We start from the raw sequence: 19,017 nt of genomic DNA on the forward strand, positions 1-19,017 counted from the left end.
GACCGTGTTCGGGTTGTAGGTCTTGAAGTCGGCGGCTGGCTCGGTGACCTGTAGGCTGGTCTTCCAGGGCTACAGGAACACGGCTTGGGTCTTCGCTTGAAGGATCAAAGGCAACACCTCCACCAGATGTCACGTAGGGGTGACAAGGTCGACGACACAAATGAAGGGTCGATGATTCCACTGAAGAAACTCTTTATTGGGCTGACTTGCGCCCGCAAAACAACTAAGCAACTCGGCGGCGGCGATAGCAATAAACGTGCTCGTCTGTCGTCGGACAAAGAATGCCCGTCACACTAGTCAACGCTCAATTTAAAGGCTGCACAGAACAGTCTAGATAACGAACAAACAAACAGATAAAGAACAGAACAAACAGCTGCTAGCACGGGCTGGAACACTGTGGAAAGACACACGAGTGGCCGGAATCTTCGAGATAGATCTCGGTGCATCTTGCGCTACAACGAAACTGATAAAGGTGTGAGTCACGACATCGAGCATTAACAAACAAAGATTACGGAACTGATACGCTATCCAGAATCTGAGTGATAAGCCTGTATGCCGGCGGCTGTTGAAAAACAACAAATACAGTTTTGAAGGTTTCGCGGCACTATTTAGACATTCCGTATACTGTAATGGCGTAAGATGCTGACACTTAGAAGACTGTCACGCTCACAGGCACAGGCACCAAGAAGCCCGCCCAACCGGTCTTCGTCCTCCTTGTCATCTTTCCTCTTCCACGCGCTTGCCCCACGCTTCCTCCTCTTCGCCCTAACATCTTTCCACCGGGGAGTGAAAGAGTCCAAGGTGCGGTTAAGTTCGTCCCATATTCTTCCTCAAACTTGAGCAGGAGATCGGCTGTCTTCGCGAGGCGTTCCTCGAGTGGAGCCGCAAACAAGAGCTGTGTGATCTTTCTAGCTTCCTTCGCTTTTTGCAGCTCCGCTAGGAGTTCTACACACTGACACTCGTGCAGATGCTTCTACAGGTTCTGCAGACAGGCACATTTGGCCGGCCGCATCGTCCACGAATCGTTCTGAGGCGTTGTGTTTTGTGACCAGCTCGACAGTGACGTCTTCCAGTCGGGCGTGCAGCGCATGCATCATATTCAGCAGTATTCGCGCTTTGTTTCTCTCACCGTCGAGTTCCTTCTTCAATCCAACTTATCTCTCTTCCCTTAACTTCGCATCTCCGCGGAGAAGCGGTACTTGTCGCGCAGCGTTCGCTCCGTCTTCTCGAAGCCTGTCAGGTTCGTCTCTTACGGTATGCAGCACACGTTCAGCCGGAACCAATTTTTCGTTGACTCTATCGTGCTACGACTTCACATCCCTAATGCGCTTCAGCGCTAAACGCGCTAAAGTGTCCTCCGATCACGCACACTTACGCGAACACACAGACCGCCGAACACACACCAGGCTAATCGGGAATCCCAGAGAAAAATTCCAGTTCAAGAAAGGAGCGACCATTTGATGCACACTACATTACAGCACTAGGTGGGTTCACTTGGGAATCAGCTCCGGGGACAGCTCTGGCAGGCCCTTGATGACCCAGTGGCTGTTGATTGGTTGGTTGTACAACTTTTAATTCCATCGGAAACGGGGAGTCGTGCGCCCGCGGATTAGAGGCTGGCAGGTAGCCCTTAGCTTCTTGCGGCCTCTTCCGCCAGATGGACGGTACGGTGCTGGATCGCAGGGTCCGCGCTTCGCAGCAGGGCATCCCAGGCTTCTCTACTTGTAATATTTTGCCCTATCCCTGGAGATTGTGGGCACTCCCAAATTATGTGGTCGAGGGTCCCTCTCGCCCCACAGTGTTTGCAGAGATCATTGTCCCTAAAGTCTGGTAGCGCGTGAAAAGCCCAGACCGGGTTCATGAACGTATTAGTTTGTAGCCGCCTCCACGCGACAGCTTCTCTATTATTTAGTCTAACATCTAACGGTGGCACGCCCAATGAGGCGCTTGACGCCCCCATCACGGAGGCAGAGGTAAGGGCGGAAATTGTAAGACTAAAAGCTAAATCAGCCCCGGGCCCCCATGGGATCACCAGTGGCTGTTGAGGTCGTCGTGATGCGGCGTGCGCGGCACCAACAGTTAAACCGGGATCACTGCGTTCGTCGGCAACATATGGTTTCATGTTGGAAACATGTTCTGGAAAAATGTGGTGCACACCGCGTGGGCGACGCTCAGGCAGGTGTTCGAGACGGTATGTAACAGGGCTAAGGCGAGCAATGACATGGTATGGGCCATGGTATCTGGGCAAGTTTCGCAGCACGGCCAGTCGTGCCGATGGTGCGACGAACGAGAACCGAGGGTCGGAAGCAGGGAATTGGTGGAGCCGCTTCACTGGCCATTTGTGCACGCATATGATCTTTGAAGAGGTTGCGCTGCGCATCGAGACGAGTGTTCCGAAGTCTTTGGACAGAGTCACACGCCGACATATTAGGACGAGGCAGCCCTAACTGCATGTTGAGCGGTATGGAAAGTGTCCGGCCATACACAACTGCAAAAGGGGACACATGCGTTGTTTCCTGCGCCGCAGTGTTGATGGCAAAAGCTGCTGCCGGCACAAAGCGGTCCCAGTTGGTTTGGGACGGAGTTGTGTATGAGGCTCGTATGTCCGTCAAGGTGCGATTGACGCGTTCCACGAGGCCGTTGCACTGTGGATGGTTGACTGACGTTGTAGAGTGCTTAATGCCAAAGGAGCGGAGAGCTCGCTCAAATTCATATGACATGAAGCAGCTCCCACGGTCCGTTGCGAGGCGGCGAGATTCTCCATGGCGGAGAGCAAGATTACGTTCCACAAACAAGACGGCATGGGTAGATGATGTATCTGGGACGGGCAATGCCTCCACCCACTTGGAGAAATGGTCGACTGCAACCATGAAGTGTTTCCAGCGCGCGTCTTCGGAAATGGGCCCACATGGTCCAATACAACCAATTCGAACGGCGAACTGGGGATAGGCACAAAAAGGCTGTAAAGTTACTTTGGACGCCTTCATGGACGGCTTCCTGTGCTGGCACGTCTGGCACGATGCCCGTTGAAGCTTGACGTCGCGGTATATATTATAGCCACCAAAATCGCTCCGAGACGCGAACGTAGGTCTTCCTTCGACTAAGCTGGCCTACCGTGGGAGCGGCGTGTAAGTCGCGCAACACCTGCATTCGTAATGCTTCGGGAACAACCGGCAATCAGACAGGAGGTCGGCATCAGAACCTCTTCACATGGTACAAGAGGCCATCCTCCATCCGATATATCCGGCGCAGCTTTCGATTGCTTTGCTCATCACTGGAACTAAGGGAGCGGAAAATGACAGCGACGGATGCATCCTGGACTTGTGCGGTCCGCAAGTCGGTCAAGGCCATCATGGAGCAAGGATGTCGAGAAGGAAAGTCGGCGTCTTGATGAACAGCGCCACGACGATGCACTATGGTGAAATCGTACTCCTGAAGTTGCAGGGACAAGCGGGCAATCTTTGCATTCAGGTGTTTGGAGGACTGGAGCCAAGTTAAAGCGCTATTGTCTGTTCCAATAGTGAAGTGGCGCCCTTATAGGTAGGGCCTGAACTTGTCGACAGCCCAAACAACGGCGCGACACTTAGTTCCGAAGAGTGGTGGCGGCGTTCGACATCCGAAAGTTGGTGGCTGGCATAAGCGAGAACCCTCTGTTCCCCAGACCCGTCAACCTGTAGTAGAACTGCCCTCAAACCCTCTTGGCTCGCATCCGTATGTAAAATAGTTGGGGCCGATTCATCGTAATGGGCCAAGGTAAGCGGCTGCAGGAGGGCCCTCTTGATGTCCTGAAAAGCGCGCCGTTGGGTCGGTGTCCAATTCCAAGGAGCATTTTTCTTGAGCAGGGAGGTGAAATATACACTAAAGTAAGCAAAGTTCGGGATGAATCGATGGAAATAGGAAGCGAACCCGAGAAAACTTCTGAGTTCTTTGGAGTGCTTGGGACGTCGTAAGCCATGAGCGCCCGCACCTTTTCAGGGTCGGGACGAATGCCATGCCGGTTCACGACATGACCTAAGTACGTAACTTGCGCAAAATCGAAGAAACATTTCTTTTTGTTTCAAGCAAAGCCCAGCAGAGGTAAGGGCTTCGAGGACAAGTTTGAGGCGTCTCCTATGCTCTGCAAAAGTAGCGGCGTAAACAAGGACATCATCTAAGTACACCAGGGCCATATTCCACTTTATATGGCCCAAGACGCAGTCCATGATGCGCTGGAAAGTGACTGGAGCTTTGGAGAAACCGAAAGGCATGCGGATGAACTGGTAAAGGCCGCCAGGAGTCACACTTTTTTCCGCGTCGTCGGGATAAAGAGGCACTTGCCAGTATCCGGAGAGCAGATATAGGGTGGAAAAATAGCGGGCTCCATTAAGAGGATCAAGCGCGTCGTCTAGGCGGGGCAGCGGATACACATCGAGATGGGTAAAGCGTTTAACTTGTGATAATCGACACAGAAACAATGTTCCATCCTTCTTGCGCACAAGAACGACAAGGGAGGACCAAGAACTACACGAATGAGCAATGATCCCCTGATCAAGCATATCGCACACGTGATGCTGGATAACTCGCCGTTCGGCTGGTGCCACACGACGAGGTTGGCGACTAGCGGGTCCGCGGCCGTCGGTTTCGATTCGGTATTGAGCCCAGGAAGTTCACCCGAGTTCCGCTGTGCTGAGAGCAAGGCAACTGCGGTAATCAAGCAGCAATTCTTTGAGAGAGGCATGCTCCGCGCAGGTCAGGTTAGGTCCAAAGTTGGTTTCCCACGGTAGGTCCGCTGGCTCTGAAGGGTGGTGAGGCGTAACCTTAGGTTGCAGGGATGCCACCGGCGAGCCAGGGCTTAAAACTGAAGCTGTGCCAAGTTTTGTGCCGGGAGTCAGCTTGAGAGGTACGCAGTTGATGTTAGCAGAAATACATGGGCCTCTCCTTTGAGCACAGGCAGAAGTCTTCGAGTGGAGGTCATCTCGTGGACTGGAGCGGAAGGTCGGACGGGTTCGAAAAGCACGTCCGCCATGACAGGGCTGGAAAGCTAAGCACGTGCCCAAGTTGCTGCGCCCGGTGGCAGAATCACGGCGGACGCTGCAGTCACGGTGGTCATGTCTGATAGCTTGACTCGACGTGGACACTTCGTTGGGAGGTAATATAAAAAAACTGAGGCACGTCTGGCGGCCGACCTTACAGACTTTTCCAAATCCACTTTATTTTCCAACCTACAAGTTGGGGGCCCCCAGGAAAAAAGCTGTCACAGACAGCTTGACTGGGCCCTGGGGGCCTACAGGCAGCATCTCGCAGAGGATTTCACAACACAGTCAAAAATGGATATGTACATGAGGTCAAAATCAAAAGAATTATACACACATCAGATATCAGAAATGAATATGAACATCGCAGTATTTATTCATTGCCTCATCATAAAATTTGTTAGTTCGTGTCTAAATGTGTTAAGCGGGGCAGTAAAGTCAATGTGGGCTTTAAGTTCATTATAAAGTGATGGTATGCGGTAGTCAAGAGTGGCCCGACCATAATTTGTTCGTGTATGTGGCACTGGCGTTAGTTCTCTGCGTAAGCTGTAAGCATGCAAGGGACGGTGCGTATCATTGGGCAGGTTACGTTTATGCATATAGAGAGACAGTTTGTAATCATATAATTTAGTTGCTTTAAGCATACTATGTTTAGTAAACAAGGGATCAGTAGATAGCTGGCTAGGGTTTCCATAAAAGCTTTCAAGATTTCGTAGCACCTTTTTTTGTAGCCGCTCGAGTTTATTATAATTATGGATGGTTGTAACTCCCCAAACTAAAATGCAATATGAAAGACGAGAGTAGAAATTAGCAAAATATATTGCTTTTTTGAGCCTCACTGGAAGTAATTCTCGGGAGATTCATCAAAGCCACAATTTCCTGTGAAGTTGTCAGCGAATTGACATGTATTACACCAAATGTTGAGTGCTTTGTGGTACGGTTAAAAAATATTCTTATAGCAGCTGTCTATAGGCCACCATTAGGATATAAGTCCCAATTTTTTGAATTCATGGAAACTTTGCTGTCAAGCCTCCATTCAATGCAAGGAGCCTTCTTAGTTATGGGTGATGTGAATATCAATATGCTTGGCGAAGATTCATCTTCTGAACGCCTAGAAACGATACTTCGCACTTTCGCTTGTTCAAATATAATTTCTGGCACAGGGCGCCACTGAGGTCGGAAAGCTGCCTAAGTCAACCTGATCCACAGAGGGTTTGGTACTCCCGTGATTTTGATGTCGCAAAATTGAGGACGATCTACACTTATTGGCACCAACCACACCCGAGTACTACAGGCTGTTACGTTTCTCCACCGACAAGTGTGACAGCTGACGCGGCCACCGCATAGCAACAGGCAGAACCGCGAGCGGATCGGCCATTTCGGCGCCGTTCATCGGCCGCGCAACGCTTCCTCCCGCGGGCAAGTCTCGACGTGATCCTGCCACGCGCCAAATGTGTGTGCGTGCGTGTTTGTGTAAACGCCGGCCAAGCCTGGAGCTCGAGGGAGAGTGCGTCGCCCTCTCCTGTCTGCAGGAGGTGGAGATGTGGTCGCGCCATTTGCAATTGAGTCATCCCGTCTTGTCCAAACGTGTTTGGCTCTCCATTTCCTGTGAGAGCTTTCCCTTTCCCTGTGAACTGGCAAGCCTATAAAAAGCAGCGGAAGATTCCGCTGCAACAGAGACTACTTTGACGCGCCGTTGACACGACGCTAGACACCAGCTGTGTGAGAGTGTCTGTATTATCTCCGGGGCAGCTTCTCTGCCCGTTCCTTCATGATGTTGTAGTAAAGGTTGTTTCGTTAGAAGACGCCTCGTCTTTGCTGGAACCGTTGATGCCGTCCGCCGAGCCACGGAGCCGCCAGGCCAACGCTACCGAGGGGCCGCGCACCGCATGTAACAACTGGCGTCAGCGGTGGGCTGAGCACGAGAGCCAAACGTAATAACTGGTGGCAGCGGTACGATACTCAGGCGCACGCGAAACCCGAACCTAATAAGGCCAAATAGGACTGTCTACGACAACGAATTCGGTAGAGAAGGTCGTGCCGAGTGCTTGCACATTGACGATTACACGTTCGATTTGCTCTACCGAGGAGGCGTTAAAAGCTAATTACCGGGTCTCGGCGGCTGGCAGAAGCAGGTGGTGTGCGTTAGCAATAAGCGATTTGTCCAAGACATATTCAGCTTCTGCGGTGTCGATCAGGGCCCTAACATGTCGACCTAGCAGAGTAACGTCGACGAGTACGTAAGGCGCATCAGGTGTATTTGAAAGCCATACAAGGAGAGGACGCGGAGAGCGAAGGATCGTGGGGACGAACTTTTCTTCGGCGGAACTGGGCTCCCAGAGGTTCGCCAAATCATTTCCCAGCATGGGAGGGCCAGCATAATCCCTCACGTAGTGTACCCGCCGGCCGCAGCGGAAGCAGGTCACGCTGAGGTCGCTGCGATCACGTCATACAGAGGCCGCAGTAGGAAAAACCTGCCCCGGTACGCTGCGCTTGGCAGATAGTGTCAGCTCCCGCGTGGCCAGCAAAGTCATCTCCGCTTCGATTGCGAGTGTCATGGCGGCACGGACGGAATTAGGGCGCCCAAAGCGGATCAAGCGCTGCACCTCAAGGTCCCCAATGGCATCCATAAAAGCTTCGGTGCCAATCAGGGCCACAGCGTTCCGAGGTGTCCCCGGCAGCGACTGCAGAGCCAGCCGCTCAACGACTGCAGCGAGGTCCTAGTATGTCCCCCAGGCTCTTGACGGCGGGCCCGCAGGCGCTGGTACTGCACACGGGGGTGGCCTGAGGCACCGTAATGGTCGGAGAGGAGGCCCACCAGCACAGAATAAGAGCTTAGCTGGTCAGGAGGCACATTCTACAGGAGGTCGGTCGCGCGGCATCGCAGTTTGCGGATGAGCATCCGGGACCGTTTCCTCCTCGCAGCGGCCGCAATACCATCCAGCTGTATGCGGTAAGCATTCCACGATACAGTTCCGTCATACGTAGGTAGATCTACAAGCTCTTGTTGATACTGCGGCGAGGACGTAGCCGCGCTGAGTACGTGATTGGCAGCTGTGACCGCAGGCCCAACGGCAGTGGAGTCAAACACAGCAGCGGCGGTGACGTTCAAAGGCAACGGACCTACTGCGTTCAGGCCCACCGCCGTAGCGAGCTGACGTACGCCAGTAAGACGTGATGTTGGGCTAGTCGGTTCATGGTTATAACAAAACAGAACTGCGCGAAGGAAACGGGACAAGAAGGCACGAAAACACACACACAAAGGACAGTGTCGAAGAACGCCGACCTCCACAGCCTGGGCAGCCATTCGAGCCTCCCATGCGTCCAGCCGTTGGCCGAATAAATCAAGGAAGGACAGAGCCCCTCCGCTCGCCTATGTCTAGCGGCGCCGGCCCCGGTATAGTTGGCACCACCAGCTGGCACTGGCACTGGACTGCAGTTGTCCAGCCCATCAAGAGCTTGGTAGTGGTAGCGGGTTAGTAACATGATCCCACCGGTGCCACCAAATGTAATAGCATAAGATGCTGCCACTTAGAAGGCAGTCACGCTCACAGGCACTAAGAAGCCCGCCCAACCAGTTTTTGTTCTCCTTGTCATCTTTCCTCTACCACGCGCTTGCCCCGCGCATCCTCCTCTTCGCCCTAACAATACAGAGCTTATAGTACTTAATTTTACTATAGTAAACACATTGGACAACGCAAATAAAGAGAGCAATTTTCAACATAAATGAGTGAAGTCAACGTGATCTTCGCGGACTGACGGGTACGTTGCACTATAAGCATTCAACGAGACTACATATTTCGACCCTATAGAAATACATGACAACCATAAACATGAAAAAACAATGAGAATCCTTTTAGTGAAAGAAAGCCCGGAGGTCTGCATAGCAGCATTTATTAATGTCATTTCCTGCATCAGATAAAGCCCCTTCCAAGAGGAAATTTTTTTCATTGAAAATCTGTACTTTTTTTTTGGCAGGAAAACATTTTTCAACCCAAATCGCGACTCATAAAGACATCAGAGCAGCACTTCCCCTCAGCGGCTGCCCGTTAATAATGCCATTTCGTTGAGTACTTTAGGCAGTGTTTATGAAATATTTTCGAATATAGGTTACTACTGCAGCGCAAAGAAAAAAATATTGACAGGCAAACTGCACTTCATCTATTATTTCTATGATTACCCCGACCATGTTTTTTACCTACAGAATTTTTTAGTTAACCTCTTGGTTTTTACCGGTCATAGATTGCATAAATGACGCTAGAATTCTTTTTGAAGACTCATCTTATTAACGACTTGCCACAAAAATGTATTGGGAGGCCCTTTAAGGCTACTATATGCGATCATAAGTTTGGGTTAAGGAAAGGATCGAGTTGGGTGAGTGTATCGATGTGTCATGTATCCTGTACTCCCTTTGCAACGCCCTATTTCTGGCCTTTTACGTCTTTCTTTTAGTGTGTTGTTGAACGCCTCTTACTCAGATAAATGGTGTTTCTGGTACTCGAATGTTTACATCAAAGGTGCACCGATATTAAGTGGAAGCTTAAGTACATTGAAGAGAACGCAACCTGAGCGTTTCTGTGTGATGTTAAAAGAGATGTTAAAAAAATATGACATACAGGATATTTCATCATTTTTGACGAAAACGTATAAACTATGCCGACATAGGCAGAATTGGCATCATAGTCAGAAATTAGGTAGTTAGTTTTAATCCGAAATGCATCGCAAAATGAACTTAGAATGCGATGTTTGAGATCATTTATTTTAAATCACGAGCCAACTGGCAGTTGTGGAAAGCGATGGCTCGATCAAGCAGCCTCCGTCACCCATCAGCGGAAGCTTGTATTCGAGTAAGGAACGGAAAATGTCCGAAAGCGAAAAAACCTTGGGCTTCGAGCAAACATGCGCGCTCTATTTGCTGTGTTGCGCGTTTAGAAGGATCATATCACACAAACTGCAGTCCTATATGACAAACGCTCTCTCTCCCCATTGCAGGGAAGTGGGGAGGCTGCGCAGGGAGGTGGCGGCGCTCAAGAGCGAGCTGCAGAAGCTGAAAGACGAACAAAGGCGATCATCTGCTTCATTCTTTTCCACACGCATGCATATTCTGGCGTGCCTTGCGTGCAATATACTTAGCATGAGCCGGCCGAAGTATCGGTCAGCGCAACCGGTCCCGATTTGCGCCTCGGCGATCTGCTGAGGCAGCGATTTTCTTGTACTCGATGTGCATGTTTGATCAAGAGTGAATTGAGGCAGTGTTATACAGTGCAATATTGTTTGTTGTGCGTTTAGAGCTGAGAGGAAGAGGCATCCAGAGAGCTCCATCCAGATATTACGTATGTAGGGTAAGAACCACTACAGTACATGATACCGCCGACGCGCATTGGGAAATTGATCGCACAACGGCACGCTGGAAGTTACGCACTATAATATGCGCTTCCACGGAGTTTCTGTTGCTCCTCACAACGGCTGCTTACACCACTCGTTTCACCTTCCCGATAGGCAATGTCTTCGGTGAAGGTTTGCCCACTTGCCTACCGCAAAACAGTCAATCATTAGGGAGATTTAGAATAGGGGGACCCAACCGGTTATGGGGATAGGGTAATAGCGGGGCGATAGCATGTGCACGCGCGGAGTGCTGCGATGAATAGGCGAGGGGTGCGGCAATCACTCTGGGCATGCACACTCGCGCCCCACTGTTACCCTACTCCCTTAGCCGGTAGGGTGCCCCTACTCTAAAACTCCCTATTTGCTCGTGGTTTTGCACATTATGGCCGCGTCTTGACGTTCGAGGGCTCAGACGTGGCGTTTTCACCGTGCGCTCTGCAGCCCTGGCATCGAAATCAACCCGTCGCCGACTTTCTTGACCCGGCCTGACTACCCGACCCTTCCTGCTTTTGAGCAACCGTGCACCGCGTCATCGTCGATGGCACCTATCGAAGGTGAGGATGGGCAATATTTACGGAACGACTGTCACGAGATCGCACTAGGAGTTCATAAGCATACCAGGTGGCATGTAGCACAGTAGTAGTTGTTCTTTAAATTGGTGGCACATAATATTTTCTTCTGCTTCTTCTTCTCGCCTCTGTGCGTCCGGTATGTAAACAGCCAGTCGTCTTACCTCTGTGGAGATGCCACGTACCTAGAATGGTAGATTGACCAGGGTTTAGTGCTGGCCAAAGATATGAATAATTCATCCTGGCTTTATAAACCATGAATTAAAAATCAGTGTCGGTGAAAATCGCTTTAGAAAAAAATTGAGGCGGTAGGAACAGTACCAGTCTCTCATGTTGTATTCCGATGCCGTCATTCCCATGTGCAAAACTGCCAGCCTCCTGAGTTGCGTTTTAGATGTCATTTTCAATCTATTAAATGGCGACTATTGCCATGTACTCAAGCCATTGTGTTGTGTATAGCGTATGGGGGTTATTCAAGATAATGCACCAAATGGGGGCTAGACGCGGTGTCGCCTTCTAGCCCCAGCGTGCCAGCCCTAGGGAGACAGAGCTGGGACCCCCGACCCGCGGTGCGATAAGTCGCCATGCGGCGGGTTCGGGCCAGAGGGGACAGACAAGAGTTGCATACTCGAACAGGTTTGTTCTGCTAGAGTACACGGCAAAATGCAGCACTAAAGTACAACCGCCGTAGCGAGCGAACGTCCCGCTCGCGTACGGGGGTGAAATAAAGCCACCGAATGGGGAAGCACATGCAAGGAGATGAGAGGAGCCTTCTCACCTGACGTGGCTTCGTGCTCACGGACTGCAGCGTAAGTGCGTACGATGACCGGGCGACAAAGATGGCGGCGGCTGTCTCCCCGGAGGAAAATCAGAACCGCGTGCGTGCGTGATCAACTGCCGATATACCCTAGAGAATCTTAGCCGCATTCACAGTGGAATATACCGAACGGGGCCGGCTAAACGCCGCTTAACATTTAAAGCCATTTAAGAAAAGTGCTAATATATAAAAGTTGCAAATAGCTCACAGCTACCGGTGCCGCTGCAGAGGAGCATGGTTGCCGGACAGGAAGGCAGGGCCGACGACTACTGGAGACGACCATGGCGTCAGGGGTTTATGTGTCGATGACCGCTGGTCCCCCTCAAGCTTTCTCCGTTAAGTCGGCCAGGTTAGCTTGCTCCGTCGACCCGTCGCGTAGCTTGCGGCAGGCCTCAGTCGGTGAACAGCACGCTCTTAGCTTGCCTTTTCTCCTCCGTCGTCAACGCAGCTGAGAGCTTGCGCAGCGGGGTGCCAAGCTACTGCCGCTAGTGAAGCCGCGTCCGCGGCCCTCGAGTGACGACCAGGCGTTGTCTTCGAGCAGCCCTTGCTGTAGTAGACTCAGGCGTCTGTTCCACGAACTCAAGCTCGCTCAATCCATGGTTGACCGGAAACCGTTTTTCTTCGCGGCTTGCTTGACGGTTGCAGCAGGCTCTGGGTCCTGGAATGCGGCCACACTTCGAACGGCTTCGCTCTCGATACCGCAGTGGTCATCGTGGCGTCCACCGCCTCCCCTCCCGGTTGGCTACAAGGCTGTCTTTTCTCTAGTTACTTTTTGCCCTTTTCTTTTTTCAAATCTACCCCCACTCGGACTTTTCCAACTCTGCGAGCAAAATGCACTGAATGTCGACAGGGCGTCCCGTTCGTATTCAGCCCGAGTGATAACTCCCTGCGCATTGGTCAGAGTTACGTCTGCCATGAGAGCAAGTTGTAACGAGGCGCGATGCTCGAATGCCAAGCCTGGCGTCTCGATGCAGCTGCGTACTGGAGCGGGAGTGCGTCCTCCCCGGTCCACGCAGCTGGGCTCGGATTTCGGTGCGCATGAGGTAAATCCTCCGCGATCTTCGCGTGCAGCTCTGTCGCGCAGTCGGCGTGTGCCCGAGGCAGCAACCGTGGCGTTTTTGCGAACTTATACAGTAAGTTATAGACTTTCGATAGCCTATAGCTACGAAATGGCACAAATTGAAGCAATCTTAGGGCGCGCTCGTATGCCTAGCGATGCACACGTCGTGCGATATAGCTCGTCTCAGCGTGGCGTTGCCAACTTTGAAGGACTTGTGTGTCCTTCTCGTGGGAACAATGGTTGCGCAAGGTGCCATCGGCGTTTAGTAGGAAGGGATCCACCGCGCTCACAGCAATACAAGCTGTGTTCGAGCGCCCGCACAGGCAGCAAAAATTACGAGACACTTCGGCGAATAAAGTGGTGAAAGGAGAAAGCCTGAATGCCGCATTCTGCTACGCATTTGTTGCGAATGTGGCGGTGAATGATCCTTCGTGTAAAGAGGATGACTACTGTTTCACATTCCTCCCTTCCTTTATGGCATGGTACATGTGTACGCGGAGAACTGTGACAGATATTGCTCCTTTTCTATCCTGTAATTCAATTTCAAACGCCTCTGATACCTGCTGTACTAACGCCTCCTAGACATCTGCGCGTCTGCTTCTGTTTGCTGTGTGGGGCGGGGCGTTCAAGGAAGCGGCAAATGAAAGGGCGCACGGACGCTTGGATCGGACGCCCGGTAGGGCCAGCTTCGTATATGCATTAATCGCCTTGTGGCGTGATGACCTGTCACATCGCGCGCCCCTTGTCGACCGCAACCAGCATTTCATTGAACGCATTAAAGTTCGCCGGCGTTCTATAATTCGTGTACAGGAAAGGATAGGCACAGTATCTGTCACTCGCGGAATCTAGCTATCATTGCCACTGTAGACAAGGGGAATCATGAAGAGCGTTTCACAATCCGGGGCGTGGCACAGTGGTAAAGCGCTGGGCTGGGGATCCAAGGGATTGCGGTTCGATTCCCCGATGAGAGATAAGGTTTATTATTTGATTGTTTTTAGTATCAGAGCCGCCGCAAAAGCGTGACACTTGCTGACGACAACGATGAGCCATTAAAGGCTTTCGCCTTAATACCAGCGTGCCCTTATATGCGCCGCGGCCGCGCCACTCTGCTGTCAGAGCCCGTCGAACACTTGTCGACAAGAAAAAATTATCCCAACGCTGTTTCTCCTAAAGCTGCCGTTGTCATGTGGGAAGGAGGACTTGACACCCGAAAGTGCCGTGCCCCAGAATCTCACATAATTCATCAGCCCATCATCATCCGTTCAACACTTCCGGCAGCCCCCTCCTAAGGCGAAGTGGTGTCTGGGGGAGCATTTTGGGTTCTAGGTGAGGGCTCTATCCGGACAAGGAGGCCGCCGCGCGATGCCCCCACAGGATGTGCTGCATCCAACGCGAAGACGGCTTGAGGCGCCATCGTCGCATTAAGCCAACGATGCGCTGGACCTTCATGACCACACAACAGGTGTCACCAAGGATGACCGTTTCCTGCAATGGAATCATGTCGGAACAGAAAGTGTTCCACCAGTAACCGAAAAAAAAACGCAGAAGGCTGACACCAAATATCCGAGAACCTCTGCTCGCCGAGAATGCGACGTTCCCGCTGCAAGCTGAGGTTGATTCTGAGTACGGTGCGAAAGGGACGAGGACAAAGAAGGAATACGAAAGCAACAGGACGTGCGCCAACTCGTGACTGGCGGGTAGGTACGGCTATAACGGCTATAAGTAGCACAAACAATTACAGGATCGGTACGGAAACTTGCGTCGCTGCAAGTGGAACCAGACCTCCTTCTGTATCTTTGCAGTTACCTCATGGAGGCCGGAACCCTGCTGCAGTATGCGGCCGCGCAGCGTGCCAGCCACTTCGTACGTGCACCCACGGCAGGAGGACAAACTGGTTAACGGCTTCACCTGGCAACATATTAAACTATCGCAGTCTGATACGGCATACCCGGAAGCTGGAAGAGGTCAGCTACACGACGGAAAAGTGCTTCAGGAAGAAGAAACTGCGAAAACATATATACAGACTGTCCTCCCTACCACCACAAAACATACAAGTTGGTCACAAGCTGGCCCATGTAAACACTGGAGCCTTAATAGGGAGGACTCCCCAGGCGAAGCGATACATAAAGAACGCTTTGCTTGCTTTCAAAAAGCCCGCCGTGGTGTATCGTCAGCTGGGCCTAAAATTAACATGATCATGCTGGCGGAGGTGAGAGCGAAAACTTGGAGCCTAACCAACTTCTTGAGAGGAACCAAAACCGTATCGATGCCCGCCTCCGCCTTACGAAGTCACTCAAGGCAGGTGGCTGCTTGGGCGTAAAAGGGCGATTTAGAGCCCAAACGCGGCATGAAATGAGAATACGTGCTCTGGGCGAAGAGGCGGAGTCGAGTAAATACGAAGTCGGGCTTCGAGTAAGAGGCATGTCGGAGCAGAGCCACTTGGGTCCACCTGACGTGCTAGGTCGAGGCTACAATGCCCAGTTAAAGAATGCCGAGGCCTTCCCTATACCTAAGCAGCTTCACCACAGGCCTTTTGACGTGTCTGGAACATCGCCCCACAAGAAACGGAAAAGGATCCGCTCCAGAAAGAGCTTCGTCTGTGCCGACAGAGGTGTTATGCCAGCGGCGTACGTCAGCACAGAGTACAGGAGGGACCGTGTGATAGTGGTCTGAGCCATGAGCGGACACAAAAGCTTTTCGTAATCGCTTGCCCTTGATAAAGTTTTTTCACTAGCCAATGCAAAATTTTTACCTGAGGAACCTTCCTGATTGAAGTAAAACCCAAGGAGACGAACTTCAGACTTCATGGGAAGACCATGAGCGGACTGCATGGTGCACAACCATGAAGAGGTTGGCACTCTTCGACCTATTGACTTTAGCCCCACCCGCCTTACAGTGCATCTCAATGACATCCAGAACGGAGGAGGAAGAAGCCTAATCCGGGACGACAATGGTTAGGCCATCTGTGTAGGCAAAGATGGGAGCTGGTGGAGAACCTGGTGGCAAAAGAAACGAGCTGTCCGACTGACCCGAAAAGGTCTTTTTAAAAGAACTTCGAACGCAAGCACAGGGACCAGGAGATAGGGGGCATCCCTGCCAGACTCCAAGGCCCACTTCGAAAGCCTCTGAGGTACGACCTAACACTATGACGGCTGAAACTGGCCTGGAAATAGAACTCTGACCATGCGCTGGAAATCAGTCTATACCAGCTTCCTCCAGGACTTGAAGTATAAATGGCTAACCACGTCGAATGCCTTTTCCTGATCAAAAAAGCAGAGAACACCTGAAAAATGTGTGCGTTGAGCCCAAAGGAAGAGGTCCCTGAGGGCAAAACTGTGGAGTTGGGTAGAGCGACTTGGAACACAACAAGCATGATAAGTACCTATAATATCTGGAAGGAACCAAATTAACCTAGAGTGAGCTTGTAGTCGACATTCAAGAGCGTAACTGGATGCCAGGCTCACAGGTCAGTGCGTCTCGACTAATCCTTACAGTGGGGAGTGATCAGCTCTTCCCTTAGAGTGTCTGAAAGCGTCCCCTCATACAAGAGCCTGTTCACAAGGGCGGTGAAAGCCTTTCCGAGCTGCCCCCAGAACTTGACTTAAACTCAGTAGTTAGGCCGTCCGAATCTTGGCTACGGTTTCTATGAAAGGACTTAAGCGCTGCTTCAAGTTCAATCTCAATCAAAAGAGCCCCTGATAAATGAACTGGATTGAAGGCTGTTTCGAAGAAGAAAGTGGCTGCAGTATGCTTGGAGCTAAAGCCTGATAGAGAGTAGAATTGGACAGATTTTATTCAGAAACACCAAAGCATGAAGGCCTACAACCCGACAGACAGTATAAAATTGGCAGAGCTATCGAAAGTAATCAATGGATGCAGTGTCCGACATAAGGAAGTGTAGCATAGAAAAAAAATCGAGCATGCTCTAAAGAACAGCGGCAGCTTTAAATCGGTGAAGAGAACATTAGGCATAGGAAAAACTCAAATGTATGCGCTAAAGGCCAAAGCAAGCAATGTCACCACGAATATGGACAAGATAGTCAAAATAGCCGAGAAGTTCTAAACTGCTCTATACAGTGACCGAAGTAGTCAGGACAATAATTAGATTGGCAGTATAGTGAATAGCAGTTAGACTTTGTGCCAGTGACGAAGGAGGACGACTTTAAGAAAGCTTTAGAAACTATGAAAAGGGGGAAAGCATCTGGGGAAGATCAGGTAACTGCAGATTTGTTGAAGGACGGGGGAGATATCGTGCTAGGAAAACTGGCCACCCTATATACGCAATGCCTGGTGTCATGGACGGTACCAGAATCCTGGAAGAACACTAACATTATCTTAATTCATAAGAAAGGGGATCCTAAGGACTTGAAAAATTACAAATCATTCAGCTTACTGTCCTTTACGTATAAGCTATTTACTAAGATAATTGCTAACAGAATCAGGATAACCTTAGACTGCAACCAAGCTAAATATCAAGCAGTTTTAGGAAAGGGTACACAACTATTGATAATATCTATACCATCAATCAGGTGATAGAAATTGCTCGGAATATAACCAGTCCATATATATAACATTCATTGATTACGAAAAATCATTTCACTCAGTAGAAACATCAGCTGTCATGCAGGCATTGCGAAATCAGGGTGTAGGCGAGCCGTATGTGAAAGTACTCAAAAATATATATAGTGGCTGCACAGCAACCATTGTTCTGCATAAAGAAAGCAACAAATTTCCCATAAAGAAGGGTGTTAGGCAAGGAGGCACGATCTTTCCAGTACTATTCACAGCCTGCTTAGAGGCTTAGAGGAAGTATTCAGAGGCTTGGAATGGGAGCAGTTAGGGATAAGGGTGGATGGCGAATACTTCAGTATTCTGCGATTCGCTGATGACATTATCTTGCTAAGTAACTCAGGGGATGAATTGCAAGGAATGATTGATGATCCAGGAAAAAGCAGGAAGGTGGGCTTAAAAACCAATATGCAGAAGACTAAGATAATGTTCAACAGCCCATAGGGAAGGAAAATCAGTTTGCAATAGGCCTATAGGGAAGGAAAAGCAGTTTGCAATAGGTAGAGAAGCATTGGAAGTCGTAAATGAATATGTCTACTTAGGACAGGTAGTAACCGCAGATTCAGATCATGAAAGAGAAATAACTAGGAGAATAAGATTGGGGTCGAATGCATTTGGCAAATAATCGCGGATTATGACTGGCAGCTTACCGGCATCGCTCAAGAGGCAGGTATATAACAGTTGCATCTTACATGTACTCACCTATGGGGCTGAAGCGTGGAGTCTAACGAAAAGGGTTCTACTTAAGTTGAGGACAACGCAGAGGGCTATAGAGCGCAAAATGGTAGGTGTAACGTTAAGAGATAAGAAGCGCGCAAAGTGGATCAGAGAAATAACTCGAGTTAATGACATTCTAGCGGAAATCGAGAAGAAATGGACATGGGTAGGGCGTGTAGTGCGAAGAGAGGTCAACGGATGGTCATTTAGTGTAACAAATTTGATTCCAAGGGAAGTGTAGCAGGGGGTGACAGATTATTAAGTGGGCGGATGAGGTTAAGAAGTTCGCAGGGGTGAAGTGGATGCTGCTAGCACAGGACAGGGCTAATTGGAGAAATATGGGAGAAGCCTTCGCCTTGCAGTAGGTATAGTCCAGCTGATTATAATGATGATGATGAAAGTGGAACAGAATGCCGTGCTGCTTTAACAACAGCGTCCGGCGCGTTTGGGTCTACCAATTCGGTGAGGGAAGTCTCCGTGCGCTCCCTTCGGCTAACTAGGCTCCCCACTGCACTGATACAGTTAAAATGGTCCCCACTTGCGCCCAAAGAAGTCAAGTAGTCCGCCCCTTCTCCAAGGCTGCCTGCTGCGAGCTATCGCGCCAAACTGGCTAACGAGCGGCAGAATGGATAGTAACGTTACTTCTCATGCCACCAACGTGCGCGCGCAAAAGTGCATACGCCACAACGTTGTCCGTCCTCCCGTAGAGCATGGTAAAATCAAAATACGAGAGAATGCCCACCACACCAGAGTCCGTGCGTCACCCTGCCGTAAAGCGGTGGAGTCGTGTGCCCTTCCCAGAATATTACAAGGCCAGTGGCTAGCGTCAATTCCTGAGTTCTTGAGGTAATAAAAGTTGTGGTGGCTTTATTTTGTTGCCGTTGTGCA

At 50.6% G+C, this 19,017-nt stretch overlaps 1 protein-coding gene across 1 annotated transcript in view; it reads left to right on the plus strand.

The window, feature by feature from the left end:
- LOC146203332 (E3 ubiquitin-protein ligase RNF212B-like) overlaps positions 1-19,017 on the plus strand; it is a 99,334-nt gene that overhangs the window by 35,113 nt on the left and 45,204 nt on the right. Inside the window, exons 6-7 of the mRNA XM_084602999.1 lie at positions 10,005-10,076; positions 10,839-10,951. Of these exons, the coding sequence (XP_084459125.1) occupies positions 10,005-10,076; positions 10,839-10,951 (185 nt within the window). The remainder of the gene's footprint in view (positions 1-10,004; positions 10,077-10,838; positions 10,952-19,017) is intronic.

Source organism: Amblyomma maculatum, chromosome 1 (assembly GCF_055883805.1).
Source record: "Amblyomma maculatum isolate TAMU_Amacu chromosome 1, ASM5588380v1, whole genome shotgun sequence".
Taxonomy (NCBI): Eukaryota; Metazoa; Arthropoda; class Arachnida; order Ixodida; family Ixodidae; genus Amblyomma; species Amblyomma maculatum.